General features: G+C 39.4%; 2 protein-coding genes across 2 annotated transcripts; one reads left to right on the top strand and one right to left on the bottom strand.

Moving 5' to 3' along the window:
* Positions 1-1,396: 1,396 nt before the first annotated feature.
* Positions 1,397-4,665, top strand: synprb (synaptoporin b; the record flags this gene model as incomplete). The annotated part of the gene is made up of 5 exons (XM_083771045.1): positions 1,397-1,420; positions 2,440-2,564; positions 3,642-3,840; positions 4,013-4,204; positions 4,324-4,665. 5 exons carry the CDS (start codon positions 1,397-1,399, stop codon positions 4,663-4,665), a joined length of 882 nt encoding a protein of 293 aa, XP_083627171.1.
* Positions 4,666-16,134: 11,469 nt separating this feature from the next.
* LOC310862922 (green-sensitive opsin-like) lies at positions 16,135-18,503 on the bottom strand (the record flags this gene model as incomplete). The annotated part of the gene is made up of 5 exons (XM_083771043.1): positions 16,135-16,233; positions 16,989-17,228; positions 17,420-17,585; positions 17,687-17,855; positions 18,140-18,503. 5 exons carry the CDS (start codon positions 18,501-18,503, stop codon positions 16,135-16,137), a joined length of 1,038 nt encoding a protein of 345 aa, XP_083627169.1.
* Positions 18,504-23,868: the final 5,365 nt, after the last annotated feature.

Here is a 23,868-nt window from a genome sequence, read left to right as displayed (position 1 = left end):
TGCTAAATGCCTAAATTGTAAATAGTAAATTTTCTTTTACTAAAATTTTTCTTACCTTTAATTACAATCACACAGAATTAAGTAGGCTACTGTTCATATTACAAGTAAGATGCGTGAACACGGGAAGCGAACACAGCTGTTGTGGCAAGTTTCTTTATTTATTTATGTGTGTGTGTGTGTGTGTGTGTGTGTGTGTGTGTGTGTGTGTGTGTGTGTGTGTGTGTGTGTGTGTGTGTGTGTGTGTGTGTGTGTGTGTGTGTGTGTGTGTGTGTGTGTGTGTGTGTGTGTGTGTGTGTGTGTGTGTGTGTGTGTGCGCGTGCGTGCGCGCGCGTGTGCGTGATACAGCTGCGCTCTCTGGTGGCGGGCGGGTAGTGTTACAGCGTGACAGACAGACAGACAAGCCAGGCAGGCTTCCATCAGTCAGAAAGTTGCATTCTTTACCATTACAATGCTGTGAATTACATTACAACTTCCTGCTGAAGTTACCATGGCAACTCCTGATTCATCACCTCACATGTTTTCTTCTTTTCACCAGTAACCCATACTGAACAAAGGAAAGAAAAAACACTCCTCATGTGTTACTCCAATTACTATGATTATGAATATGATGCCAAATTGCTCTGTGCTCAATGAAATATCTCCATGCACAAGAAGTCAGGGTCATGAGATGTATTGCACTGCATATTGCAAATGTCATCAATGTGAACTATTGTGCATGCCCTCCAGATACAGTATGTTTCATCTTTTGTGTGTATCCGCACAAAACATTCATAATTTAACATGTTTTATAATCAGATCTGACGTCTGATACATTGTATTCCGTATTCAATTGAATTTTAATCATGAAAATAGTCAATCTACAAGCTCATACATTTTTGAACAACAAATTATCAGGATAAGTGATCATCATAGTCAAATAAAAAAAATCTATAATTTAGCTTCATTGATGTTTAACAAGTTTTGATATTTCGGTGAGTTGTCCAAAATATTACACTCATGTAATTTGATGATTTAAAAATAGACATTAATGATGGCTTTATGTCATGTATTGAAATTACATGTTATTGGGCCAATCGCCACCTGTGGTGTGCGTGCGTATGTGTGTGCGTGCGGGTGTATGTGTGTGCATGGCTGCCTGCCGCCTGTGTAATTCTTAAGGGACATCGTGCAGAGCTACAGTATACTTTAATCTCAGTGTGTAGAGAGCTTTTGATAGGAATGTTTGGGAAGAGCAGTGCAGAGATACTTTTACATAATCTAATATAAATATCTAGGCTAATCAAAACCTCCTCAAGACTGGCAGGCTCAAGGCTGTCTACAACAGCAGAATTACTACATTATGATAAAAAAGCAACTAACATCCTGTGGAGTAGAACCAGAGCTCTTTGGTCTTTAAATGTGCATGGTTATATTTGCTCCGGTAAGCTTATTTTCTTAAGCATGTTGATATTTGCTGTATCAATTGTTTCGTTTTATTTGTATTATCTATTGTGGCTCATGATAGTATTGCTAGGGCTAATTAATACTGAATCTGATTCAGTCAAGCCTAGTGTTTATATTGTAATGATTTAATCACATAATCAATATTCAATAGTAATTGATTTATGGCTTTAAAAATACTAGTTGAAGAGGAACTGTAGTTTCTTTTCAAATGTCGATTATGTAGTAAGTGAACACATTTTCTGTAGGAAAATATCAATAGCATGTGTGTATATATATATATATATATATATATATATATATATATATAAGAGAGAGAGAGAGAGAGAGAGAGAGAGAGAGAGAGAGAGAGAGAGAGAGAGAGAGAGAGAGAGAGAGAGAGAGAGAGAGAGAGATTTCTCTCTCTGAAAAAAGATAAAAGCAATTCTGTAATTACTCAAAAAGTTGTGTCACCCTGTGTTGCTGTGACCACCCTATAGTGCACAACAGGCAGCTCTGTTTGCTGTCTTCCCATCTTTAAAATATTCATGTTATGTATTTTAAAATGATATTGAATTTAATGAAGCATGAGAGACTCTGTAAGGCGTGGCTATATTTGCAGTTGGTGTTGACATTCATGTAATATTTAATACTATCACAGTAGGTATTATTTGATAGATAATTAAAGCGTTGATACATAATACCAGTGCATTCTAGCATTTAATTAATTTTGAGGTTGAAAGGCTATAGCTGATGCATTTTTGTTTAGCAAATGAGAAAGTGCCTTTATACAGAATTATCTCAAGAACTAGATGTTGCATATATTCTGCAAAAATAATATAATATCGGCAGCTATTGCTATTATGTTTGTTTGTTTGTTTATTTTATTTATACATATATCATTTTGAAAATGTCAAAGATGAGAAACAAATATATGCTTCAAGCAGAGATGTAACAATTAAATGTCTCTGTAGGCCTATAGCTGGTACTAGCCCATTATAACATTATGTTATTTCACAGATCTTTGCCATCTGTGCTTTTGCAACATGTGGAGGATACTATGGACACCTGCGGGTTAAAGTGGACTGTGCAGATAGAAGGCAGAGCAACCTCAGCATCAACATTGACTTTGTCTATCCTTTCAGGTGTAGTATGTGTTTTACTCTCAAATGGATTCTCTGCATGTAGGCCTATTGGAAAGAAATTGTCATCTTCCTTCCTTATTAATAGATGTTACCAATGATACCAATTAAGGATCTGTTCCATTCTGGTCAAACAGAGTCAGGGTGCTGATATTGTGCATGTTGGCTCTCTGGAAACGCTCTACACCAGTGCAGGGTCTCAAAGTGTGGTCCAGCTACCCTCATGGTTCCTTGAGAGGGTTCCAAAAGTTGTGTTGGGTTCCCTAGTTGAACAGTTACAAATGTGGTAAAAATGCATTCTATAAAGGAGCTCAACTCCCTCCCAGCACAAGTTCAAAGCAAACTTAAAATAATTCCTCTCGTTAACATACAAGTGAACATAGTTTAACTCCTTGAACACCTTGTAGAATCCCCTGACCCTTCTTTGTAAATATACCTTATGATTATACTGAGCTTTATTTCAATATGCTTTGTAGTAGCCTATAGTAGTAACACTATATTTCCATTGTGGTCTTTTGAATGTAAATATTTGTGTAGAACTAGTGTAAAGCCCAAACCACACCAAAGGGTCGCCATGCAACTCCTTGCAACCAAACGGTTGTGAGTAGACGCGTGTAGACGCATGTAGTTGCAAATAACCATTGACATTCCAACTAATTTAATCACTTGGGTCAGGAGTCAGGACATACAGTATCATACCGTCTCAACCCTTTGGTGTGGTTTGGTATTATTTTTTATGGTTTTATGATGGGAACCATGTGACTGAGTACTCTTGTATTTTAACACCTGATTTTCAAACATTAGAATTGAATTAGTTGAGTTTCTTTTGCATGTTAATGCAAAAGAGAAGAGTACCATGTATATTGTATAATGTTTTATTTCTGTATGTGCTCCCAGTACAACAGCTGCAGTCTGCAAGTGTCATTATTACTGGCTATTCAAGGCTGATCTTGACACTGACACTTATAGTAGATGTCAGTCAGTGACAATTTGCCTACCGACTGACATTCCCTTATCGTGACATGCATAATTATTTTCTTGACAAGATTTAACTTTATAAATTTCTTTCCTGTCTTGTAGATTACAACAAGTGCATTTCAAAGCCCCCTTGTGTGAGAAGAACAGACAGGAGGTCTTCTTCCTGCAGGGAGATTTCTCCTCAGCAGCTCAGTGTTTTGTGACAGTGGGTGTGTTTGCCTTCCTTTACTCCCTGCTGGCAACGATTGTGTATATCTTCTACCAGAACAAGTACCGAGAGAACAACAGAGGCCCACTCGTGGTCAGTTCACATATTTAAATATCAGTTATGAATAGATTCCAAATACAGTATTGGTGTATTAGTACTCAGTGAATCGGTTCAAATGGAATTGTTCTTTGTGTAGAATATTCTAATTATGGTATCCAATATCAGACTCTCTCTTCATAATGCTCCTTACTGTCTTCTCCCACAGGATTTTGTTGTTACAGTCATATTCTCATTAATGTGGCTGGTTAGTTCTTGTACATGGGCCAAAGCTCTCTCTGATGTTAAGGATGCCACAGACCCTACCAAGGTCCTTCTGCTCATCACGGCTTGCAGAGCTTATGAAAATATATGCACGGCTACCCAGGAGCCTCTCTGGACATGCCTTAATTCATCTGTGGTAGGTATTCAGGAGCCAAATGCAACATGTTGGCCTGCACTGATTTAAACAACTTACGGTATTTATTTTGTTTTACTCCAAGAAATACAATTTGTATCTCTGCCCTTTTCCATCTCTAGGTTTTTGGTTTCATTAACCTAATCCTATGGGGGGGCAATATTTGGTTTGTCTTCAAGGAGACAGACTGGTACAAAACTGGCAATCGATATCCAACCAGGAGTGCTTCAGGCAAAAGTGGAATGAGGAAGCGGCTTTACAGCGAGAGCAGCTTCGACCAACAAGGTGAAAGTTTTGATCAACAGACCTACCGACAGCAGAGCATCACTGAGTCAGAGGGGCATTTAGGTAGCTTCAATCAGTCCCTGGGAAGCTTTACCTTACCCCACACACAGCTAGGCACACCAATCATATATGGCCAGGAGAATAGGACTACCTCGAAGGGGACAATGATGGAGATTTAGATCTCAGCTTATTCTTATTCATGTATAGTTAGTTGCTGCAAGAGCGAGGTCTAGCAAACACTAACTCGGGATTCTTGGATCGCTGCCCTCCACAATTTCCTATCCAACATCACGTTCTTGAGTCAGCCAATGCTTCTTTCCCTTCCTGGCTTTGCCCTGGGTTGGCTCCCATAGGATCAATTTACTTGCCTCAAGTTCTGGGTGACTGATGCAGTGACTGATGCCAGCCTCATCCTTCTCTCTCTGACATCCTTCTCTCTCTGACTTTGTCCGTGACGCGTGGTAGGTCCCCATAGAGGTCCACATTTCTGATGCGGTCCGTCCATGTGACACCTAGTGCCATTCATAGCATTCTTGTGTAGACTCCATCCAGGGATTTTCCTGTTGTACTGTGATGGTCCATGTCTCGGCCCCATACAGCAGACTCCATAGTAGCTATGAACATGTTAGTATAATAATACATATACAGTACATTTTCACATCAAAGGATACAACATGATTATTCTCAATAAGATATATTGATATTTTCCTCTGCCAGACCTTGAGGCCTATAGGCCAGGACGCAGAGATTATGTCTGTGAGTGTTTGTGAGTTTGTGTACAGACTTCAAATCGCTATATCATTCAGTGATAAACATATATCATTCAGGTTTTTGAGGGCCTCCTATGCCCAACTATGTGTGTACCCAATAGTGATGATTTGATTGGCTGAGCAATGTACGTATTGAGGAAAAAAAATCACACCCGTGTGAAGTGAGGGGCATTCTTATCATCATACATCATCACGCATCATCTCATTCCAGTCAATCACAAGTTGCGTCTTCACTTTAGTCTTCAATATTTGTGTTACGCAATGTTTGTGTTTTGCAAAAATATAATTGTCCGGGTCAAAATCACCTGTGTTTAGTGTTCTATAGGGTTAAATGCAATTTAGCATTTAATGTTTATGTAGGACAAAGTTTGCGCACACACACCAAAAACTGGACACAAGAGCACCCTTCACTTCACACGATTGGCTGCTTCCAAAGCTTTCAAATTCACCCTCTGATCTATCTAAATCAATCACACATTGAGAAGCCAAAATCACACTCCCACCCATAGGGGCTGCCACAAATATTACAAATGTTTGCTGCAAAAACATGTTTTTCATGGGTCTGCTGTATGGTGGGAGAAAGGCTCCTTATTAACCCTCTACTGTACTTTACACTGATGATCTTGTCTCCCTATTCTGGGATGATGGTGATGTTCAGTGACAGTAGGCCTACTGTATATTGTATGCACAAACCAACATGTCCATTTTGTGTACTGAATATTTCTCCTTTTTTAAGCCTATTGTACACCACTTGTGGTGCAGCTATACATTAAAGTTAGATGCAGAGCCTTCTATAGGGTAAATTGATTGGCAAATCGAGTGTCAAATTGAGTGACATACTGTACATGTATGGGCTGTCAAGGCCAGAAACTAGTTTTTTGCAGTAGGAATGCATAACGTCCGGTTATGATGACGTAAAATTGACAGTACATGTCTATTTGCTCAGACAATGATGAAAAATTCTCCATTCAATGTCAATGGGAATTTAATGTTTGTGTAGGACGAAGTTTATGAACGAACACTAAAAGCTGGATATAGGAGGGACTAGCGCCCCTCAAAAAAGAAAAGAAAAAACTTGCCTATTGCACATGGGAGCATATTCCAATTAGCCAATATGAGCTTGTCAATAAATGTACTATCCATGGCCAGTTTACAATCATGAAACATTTTCTGAGCTTGACAGGAAATAAGTTTAAGAGTAATAGTGGAGTGGTGTAGCGTGCATGCGTGCGTGTTTTTCAGTTTGACAGCATTGTAGTCATTATGCAATGTATTGTTGTTTGTTGATTTTGCTAATAGTGTGTCTGAATTATTAGTTACATAGTTTTCCTATACATATATTTACATATATAAATATAATTATTTTATTATAGCAGTGTGGTGTTATAACAGATGCCATTCTTTGGATATAGCTCTGTGTTATACGCTTTTATTTTTCAAATAGATTTAGGAAATATATGTATAATATAATTGATATAGTTTCACGTTGTCCTTCAGTAAGGCATAATTGTATTAATAGTTGTAATAAATTAATAAATGTTAGCTCGTATACCTGTGTCAGCCCTTTGTGTGTGTTAATATATGTACTGTAATGCGCCTATGTTGAAAGCCAAAAATCATATTTGTGTTTTGAATAATTCAGGTACTATTGGGCTATTGTTTATCCTTTCCTTAGATGCAGATATTGATTTTCAAAAAGAAAATATTGTATGGCAAATATTGACGTTTTCCAGTATTGATACACCCATCCCTACCTAGCAGTAAGGCAAATAAGATTTGACTGTGATGAGGGGAGAAATTTCAAGTGCTCTATAAGTCTAGCCTGGTAAACAATTCCTGTCGCCAGGAATTTACATTATCATGTGTCTTCTGCCCCGGTCTGGCCCCAAGCGCTGGGTGGGCGTTTTGCAGAAACCAAACAGCAGCGTCTGTGCTCAGGGCCCTGTGATTGACAGACACTGATTGGCTCTGGACGCATGATAATGTGAATTCACGTGACAGGGATGGTTTACCAGGCTAGTATAAGTCCACGTAGAAAGGAATTGTGGGCCTGTTTGACTGGTGCTCTCAGAATCAGGGAGAAATTCAAGAGGTTTATAGCATGGTGCATCTTTATCTGTCAGACCATTGAACCGTTAGTCATGAATCAAATAACTTGATTGCATTGTATCCATGGACCATGAAAACACAGAGAGAGACTGTACATTTGCAATTGCAAATACATGAGATTTCTCCACTGCATCTCCCCACCCTATAACTACTAGGAGCAGTGAGCGCCATGGGGGCAGGTTGTCTTGCTCAAGGACCCTCGTACCTGGGACATTTGGCTTCCCAGGGAGGGTCTAACCATTCAGCTATGGTCATTTAGGGAATAACAAAGTAGAGATGACTGTTGTGAGGATAATGAACTGCACAGCTAATCACCCACTGAGCCTGATAGGATTACCGGTAGTCTAACTACTGTATAAGTGGCTCTTGTGTTTGGGCCAATGATTTAATCTGTTTAGGGACTCAATAGTTTTATCCCTCCTAAGAATGTTAATTTCTGTCTGGCAAGGTTTAAGAGAAATCACAATTACAAAAGTAAGCATCCATCAATTGAAAGTGCTGATCTGAATGCATTATGGACGGTTCAAGGCCCAGGTCATCAAGACCTGCGCTGACGTCTTGGTGCGAATCAAGCTCTCCCTGGAGGAAAATAAAACCTGTGCGAACTGAGCCGTGCGGTTGCTCAACAACACAGCTGGCTGGCTGCAGTTATAATGCTCAGTGTGAATGGCCCTTTAAGGCTGCTCGACAGTGCCACTTTAGGTCACCCAGCTGTATTGCAGCTGTTCGTCCCCCAAACATACACAGACAGACAGACATTTTAAAACAGACAAATACAATAAGGGACCAAGCAGTCCCTTGGGGCTTTGTCCCTTAAATATAGCTGCAAGCAGCAATAGGACGGCACCAAGCAGAAAAGCAATAGGCCTAAGCAACTACACATTTTGTGCATCAAGCTATTAAAATATTAGTAGTAATTGTACTGTTGATGCCAACCATGTTAGATGTGTCCACGCTGTGAATTGGTTGAGTCAATGCTGGAACACAAAGCCCCAGTTATGCTATGATCTGTGTACTTTTCTTGATATCAAAAACAGTAATCAATGAACTATATCAAGTGAAAGCGTGAGTCCTTTTTACGACACGTAACACGTGGGAGTCTATCCCCGTAAAAATGTGTTACGACTATAGAGCTGGAGCGGAGTGCCACACCTACAGTACCCAGATTCGAACTCATGAATTTGTGGTTCAAAGGCGTGAGGTTTGTCTCTAGGTAAGCTCAAATTGCCTTAGTATATTGCCATATATTGCCATTCAAAGTCTATGGTGCTGAATCACTACGGATGCGATACCAGTGGTAAGTCTGGCGCTGTGAGCTCGCTCTGCCAGCCAATCACAGGGCCAGCTCAGCTTTGAGAAGCTGCCATCTGGATTTGCTTTAGTGCACACAAGAAATCAAATGAGTTAACAAGTCTGTCTTCTGTCCATTATCTCCTTTTAATTCTCTCTCTCTTGCCCTCCACTTTAATCTTTAGCTTGACAAATGGACTACTCGAATGTACTCTCGAGTTATGTGTACATTCATTGTGTGATCATTATTTATTTGTGTTTACTATTTTGGTGTCAGCGTGTTGGCACAGGAAATATAATGCAGACAGGCCCTATTGTAAATTATGTCTGAATAATCCTGTATAAGGGATGGGCTGTGAAAGGCAGCCAGACACGAAAATAAAATGCATTAATTCATTCATAAATGCATTCATTTATTCATGTATTCATGCTATGCCCTATAGCTATTAAGACATTTGTGAACTCTGTTCGGTTTCACCAATAAGAATGGAGGCTTTAAGTGGTTATAGAGTGTGAAGTACGTGGAGCATCTCTGTAAGCTGCATCTTCTCTGTCCCCATGGCAATTAGAATGAACAAAAAAGGCTTTTGGAGCGACTTCACCGATCCTCCCAGCGGAGATGTTAAACACATGCTGGTGTCCAGGGCTCTGGAATTCTTTTGAAGGAAATTACAGTGGATGTGCGCCCAACACAACAATTAGAGTCAGGTTATCAAGAGGAAATACATGGTTACATGAAGGAGCATGACACAGTTGTCTTTACAAGAAGAGGATCTTGCACTTGAGTCCCGTTTTCACCGAGTTGAAATGCATCTCTTATTGTGTTGAGTATAGAGCACAATGAATGGAAATATATTCAATATCCCTTTAACACACTAAAATTATTAAGTTAATAATATAATTAGAAGCCCATGAGTAGTATAGACTAGTAGGCCTAGTAGTATTACGTATTTTGTTTACCAACCCATCAACAGAAATATAACCATGACAAATATCTCTGAAGAAACTCCAAAATGTAAATTTTTCAGGAAATGAAAAATATACATTTTTCAGGATATCAAGAAAACCTTATATTTAGAGAACAAAGCAATACTGGCTCATCAAAGTTGGTGTAGTGACTTAAATTTATGTAATGTCAATTACTAGTAGTTAAGAGGTTTTGTCCCAATTAAGTGCCCTTTACTATACTTTTCATTGGTTCAAACAATACACAGACATAAAGGGTGTTCAATAGCACTGCTTTACGATTAGAAATAAAACTCAAATGGAGTTAGGCGTTTTCCTCCCGACAGCAAAGGATATGCATCCAATATGCAGGTACAGTACATACTGTACATGATACTGGAGAGAGAGGAGAGGCACAACAGCAACAGGTTCTGAAAGTACCTGCAGAGGGCACCATCTCTCCATGTAACAAGGGTGGTTGTGGTTCTCAAACATTTTAATTTCAAGCATCCCCATTGACAGATGGAACCATAGAGCTTAGCCAGAGTCAACTGGCCAGTGGGCGACAACACTTCTACAGGGGCAGCTAGCTAAAGGGTAGGTTAGATCACTATGCCCAGCCAACCACAGCAATCACACATACACAGCACACAGAAAGAAGAAGTGCCACAATGAAAAGAGGTGCACGCACTCACACCAATATTGCAAACCTTTGGGGCTGCATGTGGACTACAGTGAAACCTAGCGAACTCCCTGTAGCAGTCAGCTGCACCACTCGGCTCTGTTGAACTCAGTTAACTCACATGTAGACTGTGGGGGAGAAACAGATAAACAAATGGAAATGGCTCAATACTCAAAAGAAACAATAATAATACAATCAACCTTAACAAAGCAGTAGTGGCTAGATCTAAGAGCGGGATATAAAACAAACATTTAGTTCATTAGACTATACAAAGTATCTCATCAAGTTATAACTTATTTTGTTTGTACAGCTTAATTGTCCGTTTGTGCTCACACATTCCCATGAGAGTTTGGCACAGGGCACATTAATGGACATCAACCTGTCCTGAATTGTAACATAGTTTAGAATATATTACAGAACAAACATACAAAAAATACATTAATGACATTAATGTTACTCGCCTTGGCAGTAAAATGAATAAAAACAACAGCAGACCCAGGTCTCTCAAGACCCACGGCCACCCCAGCCAGCATTTACCAAAATCCTGCTTGGAAGAAGACAGGGCATTTAAATAGTCACCTGATGATTGTCAATGAGGAAGTGCCCCTATGGTGGCCTCTGAGGCTCAACTCCAACTGGCTACACTTGCAATGTTGCACTGGTACTTGTAGTGAACAAGGAAGGTGTTGCTTGGTGTGATTGATGCACAGAATAGGGTGTAAATGCAGACGGGAAGTAGATGGAAATAAGATAGCATTTGTTGTGTATTGTCATGTTGTAATGTAGTGTGTAGTGTTTGTAGCAAAGAGTAAGAATTCGCTAAATAGTAGTAAAATGAAATTACATTGAGGATATTAGTATGAACATGAACAGTGAAACAGTAATGAGGTGCAATTTTATGTTGCATCACCATACTGTACTGTACTGTACCATACGGTACATCGGTACTGTACTGTATCATACTGTACTGTATTTAACTGTACCATACTGCAGGGGTTCTCAACGTTTTTGGCTGGGGACCCCCGGAAATGCTTTGGCCATGTCTCGCGCCCCCCTCCCCACCACCAATACAAAGTACAAACTGACTGTAAAAATAACCTTAAATAACCCATCAGCACAGGTCTCCACCAGGGCAGGTCAGGTTGTGGCCTCTTGGTGGCGCTATAATAGGCCAATGTGAAAAGGGTGCCATTTCTTCTTGCCTTGGATGGCAATTGGATGATTTGAGGCTTTTTGTTCAAAACGGGGCAATCCTGCAAACGTTGAAAGCCAATGATAGCCAATTAGGATGGAAAATGATATATCGGACAGATCTGTCTTCAACACATGACTATAGAGATAAGCCAATCAGTGTAAGCCAATCAGTGAGAAATCCAACAAACTCATCTTGATCACATGACTACAGAGATCATGTGGACCGATTTGCGTGAGATTTGGATGAAATCTGTGCGACTAACATAAGGGGCAGAGGTTCGTCGTTGGCATACAGGGAGTGTACAGTTTGGCATGGATCGGGCCAACAGTGCCGGAGATTAGCTGATAACGGACGGACACTGTGTAATATTATAGAGGTATCTAAAGAGCAAAAAGTACGTGTCTGAACGTGCCAAGTATGTTGAGACTGTCCGCCGTTTCCTGTCTGGCAAGCAAATCTCGATACCCCCGGAACAGAAACGATACCTGCTGCTGTTTAAATCCTCAAATAAAATGATGTAAAATGGTAAATGGTGCATTTATATAGCGCCTTTATCCAAGGCGCTTTACAGAGATTGTGCATTACATTCACCCATTCATACACCGATGGCAGCGGAAACCATACAAGGCACCAACTAGCACATCGGGAGCAATTAGGGGTTCAGTGTCTTGCTCAAGGACACTTCGACAGTAACTCTGGGGGAGCCCGGGTTCGAACTGGCAACCTTACGGTTACCATCCAGGCACTCTACCCCTGAGCCACCGCCGCCCCGTACTGTACTGCACAAAACAAACTGTGATATGTCTTCTTTTATAGGCCTGAACCGATTATATGACACAGGTCTCAATGGTTCATAAATAATGTTTGTTATGAGCTAGTCAAGCTTGCTCCATTCACTGCTTTGTGAATACAAATTATGTCATGTATAACTTCCGGTGCGAGATTTGACTCCCATGAAAGTGTCATGGCACAGCATGCACTGTCACGTGACGACTTCTTTCTCTAATCTTCCTTGATGGAAGTGTAGATGTTGCGGGCAGGATGATAAGTCGTAAACTGTGTCTGACTATACTATCAATGGTGTGGCTCTGGTTTTCTACGATTCTGCCCTGAAGTATAAGGCTATGGGACTTTCGGTTTTAAATCTCAAATCGAAATCAGACCAGCCTCTCCTCTTTAGCGTAAATAAAAAGAACGTTTTTGCTACTCACCAAAACAAAGGTGGGTTGTGTAATTAGAAAATCTACTTTCCTTTGTGGACGCACTCTGAGCCCCCCACCACACGTATAAACATTACTTTTTGGCCAGAAAGGGATTTATTTTCACCAGAGGAAAAATATTCTTTATGAGGCAATTCTCTGGGCAATATCGGTAGAGGGCGCAGCGGAGTAACTAAAAGTACCGGTCCGTTTAATACATGTGGTGGGGGGCTCAGAGTGCATCCACTAAGGAAAGTAGGCTTTCTAATGACACAACCCACCTTTGTTTTGGTGAGTAGCAAAAACGTTCTTTTTATTTACGCTAAAGAGGAGAGGCTGGTCTGATTTCGATTTGAGATTTAAAACCGAAAGTCCCATAGCCTTATACTGCAGGGCAGAATCGTAGAAGCAGCAGTAGAAGGCTATGGACCAGAGCTATCAATGGTGGTGGAAAGTGTGGAGGCATGTGAACGTGCGTGGGCTGAGAGTAGTGGAAGTGGAGTCTTATTTAGTAGGATAACATTAGGACAAATGGGGTGTTTTGGACAAACAGCGTGGTGTTGATTTTGTGTTCAGTGTGGCCGCATGTGCAACCTCTTTCAGAGAGAGATGGAGACACTAGGAACTCTGCTGGAGAAACATGTTGTTTGCATGCATGCTGTGTGCTGCTATGCCAAGTGACAAGTGTTGAAGTCTGTCACTCATTGTGAGTGATTTATTATGGTGTTATCTTTCTAGTAAAATCTAAATATGTTAATTTAAGAACTCTGGACATTGTTTATGTATTGTGGACAAATGCATTTAATATTGCATGCCTGACAGGCCACAGTCACAAACCCAATTTTGTAATTTTCATTAAAATGTTCAACAACACCATTTAGCTGGGGACCACCTGAAACCCCCTCACTGATTGAGAATTTATTGATTTAGTCGTGTATCTGTCCTGTATAAATCTCACACACTTAAGGCAGCAGCAGCCAGTGGTTCCACATACGCGCCACACAAGATGCCCTTTTCTTTCCACTTGAGCACCTGCCCCTCAAAATGTCTCTGCACGCCACTGCCTGGATATGGCTAATAAAATATATAATTTGTGCTGCTGGTTAAGAGACTACAATACATAGCCTGCTGGGCTATACAGTGGATTGCAGTGCACACACACACACACACACACACACACACACACACACACACACACACACACACACACACACACACACACACACACGTTTTCTATGCACTCGTAGTATATTACAGCAATTGGGAGAAATTATAATAATTCCTTCCATTCACTCGACATAATTATTATCATGAACTTTTTTTACTTCATAATTGTCAGTGTGGTTGTGCTGCATGTGGTCGCAGACAGTTTTATATGCTTGTCTGTGTGTGTGTGTGTGCGCGTGTGTGTGTGTTTGTGTGTGTGTGTGTGTGTGTGTGTGTGTGTGCGTACTGCGTGTGTGTGTGTGTGTGTGTGTGTGTGTGTGTGTGTGTGTGTGTGCGCGTGTGTGTGCCAAAAATACACCCATAGGACGGTACATAATAAATTAATTAATTCAACAATTTTGCACGCGCGCTATGCTCATGCATGTAGGTGGCCTGGCTGGTGTATGACTCCCGGCCTGATTTTGGCCTCCAGTTCGACCCTGCTTGAGATCACACAAAGTAATCTGTGACATGTAGTTAGTGCTTGACGCTGCAAATTGGCTTTACACTTATCCTGCTTTATACTACTGAAGTAGTTTAGCTGTTATAAGCTAACTTGCTCTTTGTAAACATAGGGCATGCTGTGATTTTGTGTTGAAGGGAGGATTTGAAAGGTCAAAGATAACAACCAATTCAAACCCTTAAGTTCTAAAGCTTTGAGAAGATCAACACGATTGACTCTGACTGAAGAAGACGCAAATTGAAACTTTACCCTAAAATAATAAATGCGTGCAGACCAGTCAAGAGCTCCTGCAGTATTTTATTGGGGTAGGGGTACTTTACTGAAGTATTATTCTCTAAGATTCAAATCTAACTTAATTCCATGTCCTTATCTATATGAAAACATGTCATGAATATAATATAAGCCACAAAACAAAAATATTAACTAACTTGCATTTGTGTGTCTCTGCTAGGCCGAAGGTGCGGCCAAGACTATGATTTTTTCCTTGTCCGGAGGCCAATGTTTGCAAAACAATCCTACAGATTTTGTCCAAAATTTACATTTTTCATCCTGATTGGCTAAGATTGACTTCTACTACCTTATGTGAAGTATAATTTAAACAAAAGGCAACAATCTCTTTGTGCTCAAATAAGGTCAGGAACATTACCATTAGCACTGGAGACTGGCAGGTTTAATGCCACCCCTGAAGATGAGAGATATTGTCTGTTCTGTGATCTAGATGAAATTGAAAACGAAGTTCACTTTTTGTTTTACTGTTCTAAATACGATGACTTAAGGGATATTTTGGTTAATAAGATGTCTTCTATATGTGGGGATTTCCTAGATTTAAATGACTATGTAAAAATAGAGATATGTTTTGCCAAAGGGACTTTCGTTGTAGCAGATTTTATTTGTCAAGCTTGGGAAAGAAGACAGAGTAGGCCTACTCTGTATACATCTGAGGTGTAATATAATGAATTATGTAATGAAGACATGCTGTAAAATGCATAAATGATGTAATGTAAAACATGCTGTAATTGCAAATGTGAAATGGTGTCTTATAAACCCATGAGGGTTGGGCACAAGGTGTGCATGACACGAAAATAAATAAACAATCAATCAATCAAAAAAAAAAACCTGATGGAGACCTGTGCTCCGAGGAGCACAGTTTTCTATTTCATACATTTTCTTTGGTACAAAATCACCAAGTGGTATGTAATATATAGTTATGTGATGTAGCTGGACTTTAGTTTAGACTAGAAACTCTCATAAAGACGGGGTATTTTGTAGAATAAAATATGTAGGCAACAAATCTTTTCATGCATGCATTTATTAATCTATTTCTAGACTTTTGTTATTTATAAAATATATACAGAATATTGTGACATACAGTAGGCCAACAAACATGCTAACCCAATGACATAACAATACAGATTCATTTCCATTCACATCTGAAGTTCATACATTCATCACAAACATTTGTGACCTAAAAAAAAGAGTCTCTGCAGGTATCAAAGCGTTTTGTCTCAGTGGTGGATTGAAGCAGTATGGATCTGAGCCTTAACACTTTCACATCTTCAGATATACTTTATTAATTATGATTCCACAGCAAATGCATAGCTTCATCTGTTGATCTCTGTCATGTGGTATAAAGTGTCCATTATAAATAACTATGTCCATTATTGCAAGTCAGGTATTTGCATTTTTCCCCCAAATTGAAATGTGGTTGTCAGTCCATGAAGATGATCATTCAGAATCAAGAATGAAATCATGAAGGAAAATGTCCATAATACAGATGGCATCTCTGTTCTTAACCTGTGGTGGACACTTCTGTCTTGCTGGCAGACACTGAGCTCTCATCCTCAACCATGCCACCCATTCCAATCTGCTGCATCATGCAGGCACGGAACTGGAAAAGCAAACAAAGGGGGAAGTCAGATGTGAAGTGAGGTTGTTTATAGCAATTTTCTTAACATTTTAACAATTAAATATTTTCCACAATAAAATAACTACAACACTCCTGTGAGATTCAGGACCCATGGACTAATAATAAGAGGAGATTAATCAAACTATTCTGTTACATGGTCTGACCAGTCATAGTCATAGAAGAGTAAACATAATTTTAATTCCATGATAAGGGTTCCATAATGGCAATAATCTATGAAGCTTGAGTTTTTCAATTCATAAATGCAGTAGCCTATTTGAAAAAGAGCAGGGATCCGAGCACTCGGAGGAGAGGGCGTAAAATCAACATACTTTATTTATTGCAAAATGTTTTAAAAGCCAATGTGTTTTTACCAGCAACTGGTCTTCATCAAGGCAATTATAAATGCAGTAATTGTAGTTGCCTAAGTGGGAATTGCCTAAATTGAATGTAGGGTAAGTGATATGATATCTATTGGTTAAAACTAAATGTTATTTGTTAAATGGTTAAAGTTCTACATTATTTTGATAGTAATCATTGCTATAGATGTCTGTTCAGGCACTCGGGTCACCCTGTCTATCCAACTCTTTAAAAAACTGCTAATTTCTTTGTGACAAACACTCTACAGCAATGAGTACTTACTTACTTATCGTAAGCAAAGAAAATCACTTATACCCTACCTTTAATAACTGTTAATAATATAATAACATAGTTGAGTAAGTGAATGTAAAATAACTTACCTGTTTGTTAAACAGAATATAGATAACTGGATTGACCAAGGCAGAGCTTTTTGCAAAGAAGGCAGGGATAGCCATGGAAACAGCACTGAAAGCAATTCCCTTGTTCAAGAAGAGGTAGGCAGCATAGCTGGCATATGGTGACCAAGCAAACAAGAATCCCAAAACCATAAGGATACACATGCGTGTGACTTCCTTCTCAGCCTTCTGGGTGGATGCTGAGTCCTGCTGCTGAGCTGCTGCCTAAAGTGGATTGTGACAGAAATGATAGAAATGAGAATAGCTGACATGTCAAAGGCGCCTACAGTACAATATGAACTTTCATCATCAAAAAGGAAACCTGTTTATTTTCAGTGTTGCTTGGTATTTGCTTGCTTGGATTTAGAGAAACTAGCATGATTTTGTAGCCTACTGTATGTAATAATGAGTCTCACCGCTTTGACTGTCAGCACAAGGCTTCCATAGGTGAAGAAGATCGTGACCACTGGAACACAGAAGTGGAAGCTGAACATGTACATCACATATGATTCATTGTTGAATCCTGGAGCGCTGGTGTAGTAGTCTGGTCCACAGGAGGACTGTATCCCCTCAGGAATGTATCTGAAAATCATCAATTGAGTCAATAGAAAGCAGTGATTAGAAAACAACTTACATACATTCTGTGATGGATGATCTATGCCGTAACTCTCAGTGGACCTTACCTGGACCAGCCAACAAGTGGAGGAACAGCACAGGCGGCAGCCATGACCCAGGAGAAAGCAACTCCAGCTCCAGCGTGAGCGGCAGTGAACTTGAAGCTTCCCATAGGTTTGCACACAACAATGTATCTTTCAACAGCCAGCACCACCAATGACCACAGAGAAATTTGACCTGTAATTGAATAGAAAGGAAATGTTTAGCTTTTTAAGTAATTACATCTAGGTCCAATGAGCTTTCACAGTTGCCATGGCAACCTCAAACAAAAGTTGAGGCAATACACAACTAAAGACCTGTATGCATTCACACTTCACAAGTACTATACAAGTCATATTTTATATCTCCCATTGTAGAATAGGTGAAGAGGTCACAGACACCAAGAATACATTTTCAACAGGTTTATTTCTCAACATCAGGACAAACGATTTGGCTATCTAGCCTTCATCAATGTGACTTACCTCCCATTGTAGCCATGAAGCCCTCAAAGACGCAGCCCATTGGTCCAAAAACAAAGTAACCATTTAGACAAGTGACAAAGGTGATGGTGAATCCAAAGCAGACCATGATCAATCCAGCTACAGCCAAGTTTACGAGAATGAAGTTGAGAGGTTGCTGGAGCTTCTTGTTCGTTACAGTAACCAACACTGTTAAACCATTGATGGGGAAGCCAGTACACATCAGGAAAAACATGTAGCCTGCAAGCATATAGAAAAAAATTGGATCTGCCAAGTAATACTGAGGATAAAGAAAAGGACTCCGCACAAGCCCAGTCCGGTTGTTCATGGGAATGTAGAAGTTTTTGCCTTCTGTGCCGTTCTCCATCTTGACGGTTTCCGATCACAGACTGTGCACTGTTTGACTAGACGGGTGTGCGGTGCTAAACCACTCTGCAGACTGCAACTGACCTTGCCAACGGTGTGAGTTTTATACCGTTAAGCGTGTTACTCTCAAATTGACTAAATTAGATTACTGGAGGATTAAGAACAAATCTCAAGCTCAACTCTAGTTCTAATACTTCTAACGCCGGATGGAAGGGTCACAGTTCATTGTGTTTTCATAGGGCGTTCTACAGTAAGTTTTCCAGCTGAAACAAGGGATAGAACATTTTTGAAAGAATGAATTGCAAAAGTTGCAAAAAAAAGAATAATGTACTAATGATTTAATGCTTAAATGTTAGTATACAGTAACTGCTGAGTACTGACATTAAATATGATATTTTGCCCAGGCGGTGGCGTAACCGTCTGGGCACCCGACTGGTAATCCAGTCGCAGTGTGCCGTGGGTTCGACTCCCGAGCCCGACACAGCCTTTACTGGATGTCTTCCCCCATCTCTCTCCCGTTTCCTGTCAGCCTAGTGTCTGTCCCTTCAAAAAACCAATAAAAGGTGTAAGCCGCAAAAAAATATCTTAAAAAAAAAAGAAAATATGATATTTTATGGTAGTAACAATTGCTATGCATGCAACATACAATGCATTATAATATCCTTAAAACACTGTATAATTATAGTTATGGTATAAGCACTCATGATGCTTTATAATAGCATAACACATCATAAATAATTTAGTGATGATTTAGAAAGTTATATATAAAAATGCATTGTAATCTGATTATAACACTAAATTAAGTACTCTGTGTGAAAGCATGCTGCATAAAATGTTCCTTCAATTGTACCTTGTATCTGTATTGTGAGAATAGAATCTGATTGGTTGGTTGGTTGGTTGGTTGGTTGGTTGGTTGGTTGGTTGGTTGATTGATTGATTGATTGATTGATTGATTGATTGATTGACTGCAATTTTAATTTCAAAGCCTTCCATAATGACATAATGTAAAGTATTATGGTTTGGTTTAGTCCCGTCGCTCCCAGTGGAGCATAGGCCATCAACGGCTCTTCTCCATCCAACGCAGTTTTGGGCTGTCCTTTACACCAAACTCGTAAAGTATTATAATTCTTCAAAATTACTGAGTACTGGCAGACATTTTGGCAACAAGCCTATATGACGTCAGCATAGACTCCATATTTGGGCATATAAGGGACACAGACATAATATCTGAGTGGGGCATGCATTTCCAACTTGCATCACTCCAAGTAGGCACGGGCACCGCTGTAGAGGCTCCAACGGGCAGCGATCCAGTTACTTTTATAAAGCATTATAACCACTGTTAAAATACATTATACTATAATTATTATTGTTATTATTACTGTAGTACTGTAGTTATAATACTGTAGTAGGCCTACTTATAGTAGTAGGCTACTTAATACTGTACTTATACAGTGTGTGAGCTGTGCCTTTGTTGAGTTTATTTATATGATCTTCATTTCAATAAGCTGCTCAACAGCGGCACTTGAAGCAAATCACATTTGCTTCAAGAGTTGAAGTAAGGGGTGCACGTATAGCAATTGGAGTTGGTTTACGTACAGTACCTATGTATTTGTTAGTATGGCAAATACTGCTATAAATTAAAGATTGAAACAGCAGGCTTCTGGGTGTGTTTGCATGCATGCGAATGTGTTGTGCCTGTGCATACTGACTTCCTACGTGCCTTGTAATGCATTATTATGAATTAATATATTGTATTCCAACTATTGTAATACGAATTAAGGATTGTATCCTTAAAGCGCAAATAACATGCATTTTAAAACTGCTTTTAATATTTAGGGCTGGATTTTGAAAGTCTGTTTTACAATGGGGTAATACATAAATTGCCCTCGCTCTGCGTACAATCGTATTATGAAAGGCATATTGGCCCGTGTTGAACGCACACACATATGGCATACGGCGTTCCTGAATATTTTAGCATTGTGGGAGTGTCCATATGTTAATTATTTTCGCTTTGCGCAATTTGCTATTAAGCCCCTTGACCTAAAAATACTCAGCGCATAACGATTAGACGTGGGTCTGACCACCTCATAAATGCAAAAAGCACTGTTTGATTTTACACTTGAGCGGCTCTGAACTCTGCTGGAGTGTTGCCATGTCTGTTTATTATAAGCGGCTTCTTTTTCTGTAAAGTTGCTTATATACATATTGGTAGTACTAGTTGTGGTTGCTTTTCTTGTTTCTAAAGTGGTTATTTGGGCTTTTCTCCTAATGTTGTTTAAACCAGTGATCCTCACACAGCACATTCCCATGTCAAGGATCCCCAGATGAATGCATTTGCCCAACTAAGGACGGCTAATCCAAGACATAAATTAAAAATGTCCAAGATTACTTTTGAAAATAGCAGATCTACCAGCTCACAATGCATCACATTCATTCATTAAAACTATGTACTCTTGACTGCAGGGGGATATATAATGATCATTATAACAATGTGCAAGAACATATTTAAAAAGAAGGAAGAACTTTATATTTGTGGACAATCAAAATATGTTTTTTTATTTTAATGTGGTGTCATTAAAATTAATCTGGATATGGCAGACTCACTATCTAGAAAATAAAAACATGGCACTTAATTTAAAATATACAGACCCCTGTTATATGCGCTTCTTTTGGGATTATTTTTATAGACCTGTTTACTTGTTTCTATGAGACATGGCAACAGTGCTTTTGTGTCTTTTTTTGTAAAATGTTTGAGATTAGAAACGGCCATAATTCTTTCATTTCTCAACCTTTAAAAAAAATAAAAACATCTCCATAATCCTTGGGAAGTTTTCTTTCATACGCTGTATCACACCCAATTCAAGTCTTCTTCAATAAAATGCTACGAGCGAAGACCATCGGGGCCACAGGCACAGCATTAAGCAGCACCCATTCAACTCATTCCTTCATCGTGACTTGAATGAAATAAAATATAATAAATGTTATTTTACTGGTGTTTTTCAATAGAAACAAATTATTTTGAGGCATAAAGGTGACAGCATGCAGTGCAATAGGAATAATTAACCCAAATGTGACAAAGTCATGTCATGTCTTCTATGGTGCCAGCATGAAGAAATGTAATACCACGATCCCCAAAGTGTGCATTCCGTATGTGACATCAGCTGACTGGTAAAGAGAATAATACGGACATGTTGATTGGGTACGTCTCAAACACTCCTTAAACACTCCCATGACTAATTCAAGGCCGTTTTGCGCAATCCACGGGGTGTCGAAAGCGCTTCTTAACATGCCCAAAATTGCAATATGACATTCTACACGCCCCCAGCTCTAAAAACTGTAATATGATATGTAATATTATTGGAACTGGATAATCGACCTGTATATATCATATTGTCTATGTCCCTCAAAGTTATTACTTGCGCAAGCAGAGTGTGCAAGTACTAGTTTCGCCCAGGGCCCGTATGCACCGTCCCAGCACTTTTGATGCATATGCACCGTCCCAGCACTTTTGATGCGTATGCACCGTCCCAGCAAATGACGTAATGACTACTTGTGCCTGATACGGCAGTGGTGCCAGATTACATACATGTATACATAGGAGCATTACCTTTAATCCTCCCGACACTATAACATATCGTCATTACGTCACCACCATCGAAAACCATTGGTTCGATCAGGCACAACTACTCATTACGTAATTTGCTGGGACGGTGCATACGCATCGAAAATGCTGGGATGGTGCATACACATCGAAAATGCTGGGACGGTGCATACGGCGCAAAGTAACCACAGTATACCGCTAATCAATTTACAAATTACATATACATATATATAGAGCCAGGCAGTTCCTTTAATCCACCCGGCACTGGTATAACTAGCTGGTATAACTAGCTCTCAATGATGACGTAATAAAGATGTGGATTAAAGGACCCAATGCCAGAGTGTAATTGGTTTTCGATGGTGACGTAATGACGATATGTTTTAGTGTTGGGAGGATTAAAGGTAATGCTCCTATATGTATACATGTATGTAATCTGGCACCACTGCCGTATCAGGCACAAGTCATTACGTGATTTGCTGGGACGGTGCATACGCATCGAATATGCTGGGACGGTGCATACGCATCAAAAGTGGCACAAAGTAACCTGGAGATTTAAATGATGACCAGTATAGTGAGAAAGATGGAAGTATAAAGACCTTCATGTCCAGATTAGGCTTTAAACAATTAATCACAAATTCAACTAAAGATTACGGAAGTATTTTAGATCATGTATATTTTAACAAATGTGAAAGTATATTATTACAGAAATTGAAGTTAGAGACACCTATTACTCTGATCATGATTTAGTATTAATATCACTATAGCCCAAGATTAAATCAATTTAAAACAATTGACAATTTACAATAAATAATTAAATAATCATACTGTATACGTGATAACATATTCTATTTCAGTTTATATACCTTTTCTTTCATCGGATATCGATGATTTATTTTTCTTTGATAAACTAAAAAGGGATCCAGAATAGTTCTAAATTGATAAAACTGTATTTCTTTTATAGATAGAAACTTGTACCATACTTAATAATACTACCTTTTTACATGCATAAAGTAGGTACTGTAGGTAGCAAATAGTTAAACCTAATAATTCAACATTTCAAACGTTCCTTCACAGAGAAACTGAGATTTGACAGTTTGTAGCGGTTGAAAGTACTTGTGCGCTCTGCTTGCGCACTAGTAGGCCATTTATGGCCTACTAGTGTGCAACAAGCAAGTATGCACTCGACAGAGTGCAGTTCTAGTTTCTAATGGTTTGAGCCTCAATCACCACTCTGATATAACCAGGCCTTGTCATTTCTTTCTGGACTTTAAAAGTAGTTTTAGCTGCAGTACCACAATGTCCTGAGGTGGCGGGGGTGCTGATATACAGATTATTTAATATTCGAGTCATTATAATACTGATGCTAGATAAACACAGGCTTGTTTCCATTCCATGCCAGCTTCGAAAATCAACAATGGTGGACATTGTAAACAAAGTGGAAATGCAAATTTGGAACTGAAGACTGAAGAAGAGGAGGAATTATACAAAGTAGGGTGATATTAAGGCCTACGGTGTCCCTCCCAACTTACTCCGGGCAATAGAGACCATGGGCCTGATTCTTCAACGTGTTTCCGCTGATATATTGCCGTGACGCTGGCGGAAAGGCATTTACGTGGATTTCCCACATTAATTTGGAATTCATGGAAATGGCCGTGAACTTGACGCTGACTTTGGTTCGTCAGAAACTCCGCTAAATCCTCCGCCACCTCTTTAGGTGGCGGAGAAATTTGCGGAAGCATACACTTGCATATAGATTTATTCAGAA

The sequence above is a fragment of the Protomyctophum parallelum genome, assembly GCF_964188405.1.
Source record: "Protomyctophum parallelum genome assembly, chromosome: 8".
Lineage (NCBI taxonomy): Eukaryota > Metazoa > Chordata > Actinopteri > Myctophiformes > Myctophidae > Protomyctophum > Protomyctophum parallelum.
Note: the sequence above shows the minus strand (reverse complement) of the source record. Positions and strands in the feature narration are given on the sequence as shown.